We start from the raw sequence: 12,410 nt of genomic DNA on the forward strand, positions 1-12,410 counted from the left end.
CTTATCCAACAGAGTACAACTCTGCACTCACTGCCTCAAAACTATTCTCTACCCTCTCTTGGGTAAAATAGCAGGGATGGAGGGAAAGAAACTATTTAGACTGAAGAGCAGAAACCTCTACTCAGACCCATTTGTTTTACTCTGCAAGTATTGACAGATGAGTAATGAAAACTTTGCTGCAGACACAGACTGTTCTTCAAGGCAGCATCAGTTAATAAACCACAACCACAGCTGCAAAAATATTCAGGAATTTAACTAAATGACTCCTTCAAGGGCAAAGGATTGCAGGAGGAGCCAGTTTTTGTGCTTTGTTATCATCCCAAAGGTTAGGATCAGAGCATGCAGCACCAACACAAACCAGTGTTGCTGTTTTAGACATAAAAGCTTTGAATAACAATTTCATTAAATGTATACAACTGGGTACTAATATTTCTAGTATGACTCTTTTCCATTATGATAATAATTGAAACTTAGTATACTATGTTGCCAAACCTTTTAGATGTGAATTATCTCATCTGAAAAGAATTAAATGGTAAAAACAAATTAACATAATAATAAAGCTAACAGCCTGTGAGCTGTCAGAAACACAGGAGCATCAAGGCTGGAAGAAACCTTCAGGATGATCTGATCCAACTGTCAGCCATAATCTCCCCAAAACCACATTCCCAAAAGCCACATCCAGGCATCTCCTGAACACTTCCAGAGACGGCGACTCCACCACTTTTCTGGGCAACTTATTCCAAGGCCTGACCCTTCTTTCAGTGAAAAATCTGAGCCTTCTCACAGGACAAGCCACAGCACTGGCCTGGCACATGGCTGAGAAGGTTTTGCAGGCATTGCAGACCTGGATCAGGATGCTGCCCCACAGCCACGGGAACAGCTCATGCTGGCAATGATTTCAGAAGCAGCTGTGCCCACAGTGGATGGGGGAATTTTTTGGTGACATTACCAATGAAGCCCTGACAGAGTGGATAAACCAATGTACCAACTTTAGGTACAAAGTCCTCACAGAGTTTGAGAAGTCTTGTTGGTTGGGGGCTATGTATAAAACACGAATGGGATGAGATTGCTGTGGAACTCATTTTGAGTTGTTTATTTTTTACTATCAGTCTCATTACATGGTTATGACAATGGGAAGATGATAGCAGCTTACATCTTAGGCAGTAGACTAGGAACTTAATGTTCTAACTTACTTTAAAAGCTTTTTGACTAATCACACAAAGCAAAAGCACATTGACAGTAGTTATATCCAATCATTATAAATACACATAACTTTTGGTTAAAATAATGTTCTCTTATTTTGAATACAGTATTTGTTTGTAAACTTTACGATACAATGTACAGAACTCCATTATTAAGTTTAGAACTTCTTAATATCTCACTAGATATATTTTTCTGCAACTTAGGGAGTTATTTTACTTAAGCATTAATACACAGACTATTGTTCTATTTGTCCTTTCTTTCTACTTCTTGTATAATTTTTCTGCTGACAAATCTTATAGCTACTGCTTAGCTCTAAATTACCATCTTGTTGTCTCTGAGGCTTGCTTTTTGCAACGTGCCTAAAACCCTCTGATTTTAAGGAATCTCACAGAGACGTATCCAAACAATGACGTGGACAATCAACAACCTTCCAACATCCTTTTTATGGTTACTAACACTCTTACACATCTTGTTGCCAAAAGACCCTCAGGATTTATAGATAAATTCCTCTGCCCAGGGCAAAAGAGGGCTTGGAGCCTGCAGCTTGGCACTCACCAGGCTGGCAGCCAAATGGAAGCTCAGGGAAATTCTCCTGGGTATCACTTGTGGTGCACCTGATGTCCCCAGGGAGCCCTCTGAGCCTTACAGTGAAACACACACCTCACATTTGAGGTCTAATGAAACAGGTTGTATTTCAGGATAAAATCTATGAGTAAGTGCTGCCAATGAATATTTAGGGAATTTATACAAGTGCTTTCACCCGAGACACACAGGAATAAAACTATCTTTGTTTAAAGGCTACCTGGAAATAGGCACAGAGAGTTAATAAGAACCAAAATCTCTCTTGGCATGGTTTTTAAGTGTTTCTTTGCCCTGCAATTGTTACCAGGCTTTTACTGGCAAACCACCCTTCACTGCCCTCGACTGGCTCCTCTGAACTGCCTCCAAAACACACATATTTGCTTTTTCCCCCACAAAGGTTTTGCTTTTCCTTGGCATTCCCCATTCCAGGCCATTCACAAGTCATGTTTGCCAAATGGCTACAAGCATGGGACAGCTACATTTTCAACTTTGCCATAATGAAGGCCCTATCTGAAGCCTCTTTGATCTCCTCAGACTTCCTCAGAAAATGTGCAGAAATTTAAATAAATTTTAATATCCATTCCTCCACAGAGTTTGACAGAAATTGGCCAGTAAGTCCAGGAGTTGTAACAGAGGATGGATGAACTATCACAGCTGCTTTATGTAAGGATGTTACAGATTAAGGAAGAGAGGTGCAGACAAGGAGCAAACTTATCTCTCAGAGATGTGCCAAGTTATGCATGATGACTTGCTGCTTCTTCTTTAAAGGGATTTTGTGCACCTGAATATCACAAAACTGGCCAGAGCTGAGAGTGCCAGTTCATGTACTTTAAACACCATTCCTAAAGTTCACTCCATCATTTTAACAGGGTGGTTCTACAATGTTCCAAAGTGTTTCTCCTGTAAAAAAACAACATCCCAGACAGAGCAGGGGACAGAAGTGCTGCTGATTCCAATGACAAAGAGCAAACAGCTACACACCTAAGAACAGAAAAAACAAGCTGAAAACCAAGAAACTCCCCACCTCAGTTTGTCAGTTATGTTCTAGATATTGCTTATAATGATACAAGATTATGGGGTTTTTTTTAAGTTGTGTGACTATCAGATGCACCATGGTTTTGGGTACTACAAATTTTTCCCACACAGAAGCTCAGGAGAAGCAATTCCAAGCAGCAAAAGTTAAACTCAACCCCTGCACTGCTCTTACCATGCTCTGTCAAAAATCTGGCATCAGCCTTAACATCTGATTTCATGTGACCTTTCAAGGGTATTTATACAGACAAACCACCTCCTGCACAAACCAGTGCTCTACATTTTCTGCAAATCCCTGTAAATTCATAGATGAGTTCTAACTAAACCTTTTGGCAGAATTCCCTAGTTCCTCAAATGTATTATTCTTATATATAGTTCTACTAAGAAAAGTAGAAAATGGAGACTTAAAAAAATTAAGATGGAAAATACATATCCAAAGAGGGATACTTAATTTTCTTGTATGTGAAAGCTGTAGCATACATCACTGTCAACTGTGAAATGCAAGGCTGCATCAAAAAGGAAGAAAAAAAAGGCAAAATGCTCAAATTGACAAAGTTAATGCAGTTAGAGCACAACTGAAAGGATCATAAAGCACCCAAGAAAAACTGTGTTTAAACAGTATTGTCCTGCTAACTGAACCCATTGTCAGATGGATTCACTGAGCTCTGCTCTCCAGAATTGATTGGAATGTATTCTACAACCAGAACTGCAATATTGATCTCCCTGGGTGCCCTTTGTTACGTTTGGTTCATAAAGGAAACTTTCTAAATACGGAATTAATTCCTCAGGCTACTGTAGAACCTCTTGGGCAGCACAGACAGGACAGACTGGTAGACAGGACGCAGTCAAACCTATCAAAAGGAAAGGGATAAAACAGTATGTGCTGTATATTTGGAACACACTTGTTTTGGTTCCTATTTTAAATATTAAAGACTCCCTGCAAAGTGCAGCTGAATGGTTACAGAACTATTTATTCAGTCTCCAGTAAAAATTCTGTCAAGCTTTAATCCACCAACCAAGCTGCAGTATCTGCTTCCTCCAACCTTACCAGCTGTGAGTAACTATTCTTTGATTTTAACCTCCACTGATTTTTTTCCTTTCTTTCCAGAAGCCTAAAAACAGAAAATTCTCATGAATTTTCTTTCAAATTCCAAGATTTTGTACACGTCAGGGATGAAATTAAAGATCTTGTTTAGAATATAAATGGGACTGGTTCAGTGAATATGTTAAGTACTCAACAAAGGGCATCCCCCCATGAAGCCTTCAGAGAGAAAGAATGAGAGCATGAGAGTGCAAGCAAGCTTTAACCTCTCTCCCTGGGCAGAATAATGGATTAGGGTTTCCTCAGAGGTACTGATGGCCATGCCAAGATGTTAACTTGCATCACAAAGTGCACAGGATTTTCATGGCACCAGAAAACCTCTACCCAAAGCAGCGGACACTGTCACCCAGATAAAGTAAGATAATGCAAAACATGTGGTTTATTTTCATTTCAAAAAGCCTCATTTCTATAATTAAAAATCTCTTCTTCAGTGCTACTCATGCTCATTTGAGCCTTAGTGTGGTTATAAAATGGGAAGCAAAAAATTATTCAGAATATAGCTTTTATCAATTCTCAGATCTTCTAGATCTTTTAGAGAGTTTCCTAAATACAATACAAAGGAGGTGTAGGAGAAGCAGTCCTCCCAAATACTGTGAATATTGTACCTCCCACAACACCAAGAGAACACTGATACAGTTTTTTTCATTTACTTTTTCCTATTCACTTCTCCCTTGCTCTAACAAGGAAACATTTTCTTACAAACCCCACAGAAGGTGAGCTGTGCAAGCAGCTCAAACAGCAAAGAGATTTAACATGAAGAGACTGTTTTGAAGCTGGAGAGCTTCCACTGAAATATGCAACCCAAATAAAAGCAGATCAATAATGTGATCCATCAGCCTGATCTCAGGCTGCTTCACAGAACACGTGAGGACATCATTTCTCTGTCACACAGATGAAACTGTTTGCTCTGTCACTGCCAATGTCAGACACCTTAAGAAGAGACTGGAAATGTATTTTTAAGAGTGGATGCTGTGGGTCAGGGAATAAAGCTGTAATTTGTCAGGATGCAGTAAAACGTGAACAGCACAACTGCAGAACATTCCTCTGGCAGCACGTCCCAACCTGCAGGATTCCTGCAGCTTTTCCGGATTGCTGAAATTCATCTTCTGTCTCTTTGCCTTGGAACAGAGTCCATGAAAGCTGTTGGGAACGTCCTCCTTGCCCGATTTCCCCCTTTGCCATCAGCCTCGTCCTCTCCTCCCCGCTCTCCTTGCACGCAACTCAGCCCCCGCTCCCTCCTCTCCCATCACTGCTGGGTTGGGCATCCTCTCAATTTTCTCATCTTTCAGCACACTCCATCAACATGTGATGCCCCTTTTCCTTCTCTGGCCACCTTTTTATACACCTTGACATGCTGAGGCTGCAAATTCGAACTTGCAAAGACAATAAATCTAGTTTTCCTTCAACCTGCTCTCCCTTTTCCTCTGATCTCAAGCCCTGAGAATGACACCCTGTTCTCCTTTACCATCCCCTCATCCCATTATGTTCTGCAATATTTAACTGCAGCAAAACTTTAGTTAGTTAGAAAAAAATTACAAATAACAAAGCTCATATCCTTGCAATAGCTATGTGATTTTAATACTCTCTCCATGACACTGGCTGAATCCCACAGTCATATGCTAACAAACAAAAAGGAAAAGTATAACTCCAAAGCAGAATTTTCCAAGTATTCAGGCACTTACATCATAATAAATTTCAGTTCTTTGCAGAGAAAAAAGCCTATTCTGTCACAAATCTGAGAAGCTGAAGGACCCCTCTCCATGCATAGGATTTTTCTCTAGATAATGTAATGTCTCTACAGGCAGAATACAAGCTGGAAGGATTTATTTCATGCTAAGCAACAGTACAGAGGACAAGAGCTTCCCAAACTAGCAAAATACACCAAATCTCAAGTTTCAGCAGAAAAAATGCTGTGATTATATGCTTTGGAAAACTGAACAAGTTATATCCACTACATGTATTCAAACTATGCAAAATGATGGGTGTGGTGAGGAGGGGGAGAGAGGAAGGAGGCTATTAAATCACCTTACCTGTAATTCTGACATGTAATTTGTTATTTTTAATATACAACATAGTTTCAGGTGTTTTATCTGGCACAAAGACATAAAAATGTTCTTTATCATCTTACCTTTGCTGGGGTACAAGGGATCTTCCAAACTGGGTGCTACGGTAACAAACAACTCCAGCTCCCACTAGCTCAACTGAGAGCTACCTATAATACACATAAATGATGGAGGGATTGAATTAAACCTCATTAGCCATCAAATGCCTCTGCCAAGGAAGGGACAACATCTCTCCAGCTTCTTTAAAATGAAGTCTAGAAAGTTAACTCCTCATCTTCCTCCACTTTCAGTTCAAATGCTGTTAAGATTCTGGATGGAATGCTCTCCTTCCAAAGATCTGTACATCAACAGCAAAGCTCATTTTGCCAATTCTACCCTCAGGCTTTCCACTTTGGAATAAATAAGGTCTTAATGTGCATTTCTTAAAAAAAAAAAAAAAAGACCACACCTTTGCATTATAATCTATCTGCACCTATTGTAGAGTTACTAGAGCATCAACTGCAATTCAAAACTTCCAAAAATATGAACAAAACCCCAGTGAAAACTGAAAGAGGAGTTACAGATTGACTCCCTTCCCTAGAAACACACACCCAGGTTTCTTCCACTCGGGCAATACATTGCAGCAAGCAGCACCACACAAGTGAATCAAGAGATCTAAATGAGGGATATTTGTTTTATGATCTTGATTGACAGTGAACTTCCACTTCTCTCTCTGCCTGCCAGGAGGTTAGCAAGAGCCAGTGAGTTACCACCACATAAAAATCACAACCAAGAGATATATTTAGTCACCATGGTTCAAGGAAAATGATTGCTTACACTGAAAATAAATTTAGCAATTGTTTCCAGTTTCTGATTTTCACTGACGAAGGCACAACCCAGCTGCTTCACATTCCAGTAGCCTTCAGCTGTCTTTTTTCTCCACTCCTTGCCCACTTCCTTCTTACAACTGCTAAGACCATCTCAATCCTGCAGCAGTTATCCCACAGGCTGCATTTCGGAACACACCACCTGTCAACCTACAATGGCTTACAAAAGATGCCAAATCCTGCTCCTTGTGCCACTTTGCAGAAATCAGCAATCATCTTGTACCTGTATTTTACCTCTACACAAAACCAGCCTGAATGGTTGATGCTGTCTGAAGAAGTTACAGTAAAACACACGTGGGATGTCACTATGGGAGCAGCACACAGGAGGAAACAGGAGGTGCTGAAAGCCTGACTAAGGAAGAATTGGAACTGAACTGCCTTTGGGGTTGAGAGGTAAGTTTTTTCAAGGGTCTAATTTTCAGATTTCAGGTAACTCCTACTTTGTCTGAAAACCACCAGCAGAGAAGCACTTAAGCTGGTCAACTGCAAAATTTTCTAACCTGAAACCCCTCACTTAGTATTGAGAAATATTTTACAGCTGTGAATACACAACAGAGCTGAGAGAGTCCTGCCTGGTAACACACCTAAACATGACAGACAAAGAGAAACTGCACAAAACTGTACAGGTATATAAAACAGGCAGGCTAATTTCCATAAAATGATCCAAGGCATGATGACAGTTCAAAATATACCCTCTGCAAAAACAAAATCTCCAGGAAACTTCACATTTGTACAAAAACATCCACAGATGAACAATTCAGGATTACAAAAATTGGCATGAAGGGCTCCAGATAGAACATTAAATTTCTACAAAGATGAGAATAATGTGATCTCCTGAATTGTTTCTTCAATTTTGTCATTTTCTTAATAACAGAGCTCTCCTGGAATTACCCCTAAATGTTTATCCCACCAAAACTAAAGGGTGAGAATTTGAGGTGAATTTGCTTATCAGGGAAGTGCTTATGAGTAAAAGGTAAAGCCAACAGTGTTTTTGGTCTACTGGGAATAAACACATCCCATTGAGTCCTGAGCAGAACAGAGATCACTGCCTGCACTCCAGGTAGCTAACACCCGAAACAGCTCTCTCAAACAACCTTTAGCAGGCAGCTATTAGAAAAACAAGTTCACAAGGGAAATGAAAGCCCTGAAAGAAATAACAAGACTAAGACTGAAAACCAAGTAGAATAAACCTTCAAAATATGGCACCCATATGTTCTTTGGTTTTAATAAAAGAGCATTTTTGACTTGTTTCATGACAAGCTTTTGGTTCAGAGCTGATGGTGTCTAATTCCTCCCTTACTCTCCCTGAATGACGGAGAGTAGCTGAATTCCCTGCAGCACGTAATCCATCAGGTAAATAAAAACAGGAATTCGTGCATCGCCATGGCAACAGGAAACCAACGCAGAATCTGTGACCTCCTCTGCTCTTTCTTGGCATCCCTATTTTGGATTTCACATCAAAACCAGAAAGAGCAAATATTTTCTGAAAGTGAAGACAAAAAGTCACAGTTCTGGAGTAAAGGGAAGCCAATGGCCATTCCTTCTCTTCAAGCCAAGGAGGGTTCTGCTTGGGAAAAGTGTCTGGAAGTCTCATGGTGGCAGCCTAACAAAGCAGGGCCTCTAACACTAGCAAACCCCAAATAAACCATCTTCTCCTACGTTACCAGCTGGCCACCCTTCAGTCTAAAGCAGAGCTCTGAATTGCTCTACAGTGACCCTTCTGTTGATAAAACAGCAGCACTGAGAGGCTCCAGAGGGAGCCTTGTCTGCTCTTCCTTCATGGGCAGGATGGAAGCTGTTATCTCTAATCATTTATTATTGTTTTTTATGGAGTGCCAACAAGGTGTTTCAGTTAAGGACCCAGGGAGCAGATGTATGAGGGTCTCTGGGGGTCTGACCCTGCAAGGGGTAACACATTTTTTTCCAGCAGCCTGTCTAGATGGACACATGAGTCAAACCAAAGCCTACTCCAGAGGCTGTCCCCATGGCTTGTGACCAGGCAATAGTCTATTTTATTTATAACATAATGCACCAATTTCTGTCCACAAATTCAAATGTACACGAATGCACAGACCTTGGACCCCACAGCATTTGTTTCACAAGTCTGTATCCTTTGTTCTGCTACTGTACACGTTTTTACAAACATTACCCCAGAACGGCTGTAGTGCTACAAGCTGTGTTTATTCGGTGACGCTATTAACCAAACTGTTTGTGTCAATCAGAAGTTCAAACACTCAGAAACAGCGATGGAGACAGTGCTGCTCTGGAACAGCTGGCTCCCAGCCCTCCTTTCCTGACTCTTCTCCTCTCATTTATATTTGGACTGGATTTGTTGTTTTTTTTTTTTAAATATCCTTCCTAAAGAAATGAAAGTACAAGCAGTTGAAAGATGACAGATTCCCAGATTTACAGTTTCTCTTGTTCAGCAAATCATCACTGTGATAAGACTTCCACTAGAACAAATGTCCCTGCATCAGGGCTTCTCCCACTGCATCTTCCAACTGCACACTCACAGCATTGACCTGGGGATGGATCTCGCACAATCCTTGAATCCTTCAGTGGGAGCTCAGTGTGGCTGGTCTCTAGTTTGCGCAGGGTATGATTTTATATGGTATTTTATTGCTATTATATGGTATTTCATATGGCATTTATATTTATATGGTATTTCTTGGCCTCGCTGCTCCATTGTTTATGGAACCGTGCTGAGTTTGTGTGTGTCTCCAGAGTCATCTTCCTGTGCCTGAGCTCCTCACGCTGCCTCTCTGGTGTGGAGCTCTATTTACTATTCTCCCAGGGTTATTTACTGCACGCGAATAAACAAAACGTGATCACTTATTTATACGTCTGTAATTACTGTCTACAGTTACTAAATCCCAAGCCAAATTCACCTCCAGCATAAACAAGTGGCAATTATTCCAGAGCTGGCCCGAGGTCTGTGTACTCTGCTAACACCTTCCCTGCTCGCTGGAGTAAAGGACAAGCATGGAAAAGCTCAGAAGGAGTTGGGATACTCGGAGAGGGATGGAGCACGGGATCAACCTGCGATATTTCTGGAGTCACATTTGTTCTGCTGATGCGGGGCACGCTTGCCGGGCAGTAACTCACGCCGAGGTGCTGCACGGCTGCCAGGCTGCTCATCCATCCCCCGGGGCTGCTCCAGAACCCGCAGAACACACCAGGGCGGGATGGGCACGGCCAGTGCTGCCCGCTGCTCTCCTTGGAACCGGGCATCCCTCCTGCATCCCTGGCGGATGTCCTGGGAAGCCTGGATGCTCCACACAGCCCTAGCCGGGCTGCTGCCCTGCGTTCCCCAGAAGGAGACAGCCGAGCTATTCCCCACAATGAAATATACAAAACAGCATCGATTTTTCTCTGCTAATTAAATACAACATAATTAAACTACGTAAGTTCGCTGCTTGATTTGCACAGCACTAATTGAATCTTTAAGCGTACTACTCCCACTACAGAGAAAAACAGGGTCATTGAACCATCTAAAGTGACAACTGAGAAGCAGGCACGACTCCAGAAGCACAGAGAGACAATATGATCCGTGCCTGAGCGTTTCCTTGTGAGAGCTGGAGGAACCTCAGCAGCCTCCCCTGGCACTGGCTCTTGTGAGCACCCCAGGCATAAGAGAAGAGGGAGGAAAAAACCTGCAAGTTCCCTCTGACATTTGCCCACGGACTCATTTTTTCTCATCCTGCACCAACACCAGGAGAGGAAAGTTGGGAGAAGTTGAAATTATTCATTGCGCCTAGGCCCCAAAGCGCTGCAGCGCCCGGCTGTGCTGATGGCTCGGCTGCCCGGCAAGGACGGAACGGGCGCAAGAACACAAAAATTCAAATAAAGGAGTTGGGAGGAAAAAGAAGGAAACGGCGAGGAAAAAGGAAAACGCGGAGGAGACACAAAGCCCGAGCCAAACAGCGCCCGGGCACCGCAGGACCAGCCCCCGGGGGGACGGGCAGAGCATCCCCGCGGCCCCGGGCCCGGCCCCGCTCGCTGTCGGGAGCCCCGCCGGGCACGGGGGTCCCTGCCCGGCTGCCCCCGCCCGCCGGGCCCGCGGCACCGCCGGCACCTCCCGCGGCTCCTCCGGCGGCTCCGCGGGGCGGCGGCGAGCGCGGCCGGCCCGGCGCGTCCCCCCGGCCCGCGGGCCTCGCGCCGCTCACCTGCTTTCTCGATCTTGCCGGACATGTCGGAGCCGGCGCTCGGCGCTCAGGCCCGGCGGCGCACGGGCTGCCGGGCTGCCGGGCTGCCGCTGCAGCCGGGCGCGATGCGGGAGCGGCTCCAGCGGCGGCCGCGGAGCTGCGCCCGCCCCCTGCCCGCTCCGCGGAAGGGGCGGCCCGGGGCGCCCGGCGCGCACGCCCGGAGCGCGGCGCCGCCTGCCGGCCGCAACGGGAACCGCGGGGCGGGGCCGGCGGCGCGGCGGGCGCGCAACACCCGAGGAACCCCCGCGGGCCCGAGCGCTGCGGAGGGCATCGGGATCCGGGATGGGCATCGGGATCCGGGATGGGCATCGGGATGGGCATCGGGATCCGGGATGGGCATCGGGATCCGGGATGGGCATCGGGATCCGGGATGGGCATCGGGATGGGCATCGGGATCCGGGATGGGCATCGGGATCCGGGATGGGCATCGGGATGGGCATCGGGATCCGGGATGGGCATCGGGATCCGGGATGGGCATCGGGATGGGCATCGGGATCGGGGATGGGCATCGGGATCCGGGATGGGCATCGGGATCCGGGATGGGAATCGGGATCCAGGATGGGCATCGGGATGGGCATCGGGATCCGGGATGGGCATCGGGATCGGGGATGGGCATCGGGATCCGGGATGGGCATCGGGATCCGGGATGGGCATCGGGATGGGCATCGGGATGGGCATCGGGATCCGGGATGGGCATCGGGATGGGCATCGGGATCGGGGATGGGCATCGGGATCCGGGATGGGCATCGGGATCCGGGATGGGCATCGGGATGGGCATCGGGATCCGGGATGGGCATCGGGATCCGGGATGGGCATCGGGATCCGGGATGGGCATCGGGATCGGCATCGGGATCGGGGATGGGCATCGGGATCCGGGATGGGCATCGGGATGGGCATCGGGATCCGGGATGGGCATCGGGATCGGGGATAGGCATCGGGATCCGGGATGGGCATCGGGATCGGGGATGGGCATCGGGATCCGGGATGGACATCGGGATCCGGGATGGGCATCGGGATGGGCATCAGGATCGGGGATGGGCATCGGGATCCGGGATGGGCATCGGGATGGGCATCGGGACCGGGGATGGGCATCGGGATCGGGGATTGGCATCGGGATGGGCATCGGGATCCAGCATGGGCATCCGGATCGGGGATGGGCATCGGGATCCGGGATGGGCATGGGGATCCGGCATGGGCATCGGGATCCAGCATGGGCATTGGGATCGGGGATGGGCATCGGGATGGGCATCGGGATCCGGGGTGGGCATCGGGATCCGGGATGGATATCGGGATCTGGGATGGACATCGGGATCTGGGTTGGGCATCGGGATCGGGGATGGACATCGGGATCCAGGAT

General features: G+C 46.0%; 1 protein-coding gene across 8 annotated transcripts in view; it reads right to left on the reverse strand.

The window, feature by feature from the left end:
* Positions 1-11,152, reverse strand: part of RAPGEF1 (Rap guanine nucleotide exchange factor 1) — an 84,770-nt gene extending 73,618 nt beyond the window's left edge. For 6 of the 8 annotated variants that reach the window (XM_077787889.1, XM_077787886.1, XM_077787888.1 and 3 more), the window contains exon 1: positions 11,015-11,152. In XM_077787889.1, coding sequence (XP_077644015.1) covers positions 11,015-11,039 — 25 coding nt within the window. In that variant the 5' untranslated portion in view covers positions 11,040-11,152. The remainder of the gene's footprint in view (positions 1-11,014) is intronic. The other 2 variants (XM_077787891.1, XM_077787890.1) reach the window with 1 other exon arrangement.
* Positions 11,153-12,410: the final 1,258 nt, after the last annotated feature.

The sequence above is a fragment of the Lonchura striata genome, chromosome 22 (genome assembly GCF_046129695.1).
Source record: "Lonchura striata isolate bLonStr1 chromosome 22, bLonStr1.mat, whole genome shotgun sequence".
NCBI lineage: Eukaryota > Metazoa > Chordata > Aves > Passeriformes > Estrildidae > Lonchura > Lonchura striata.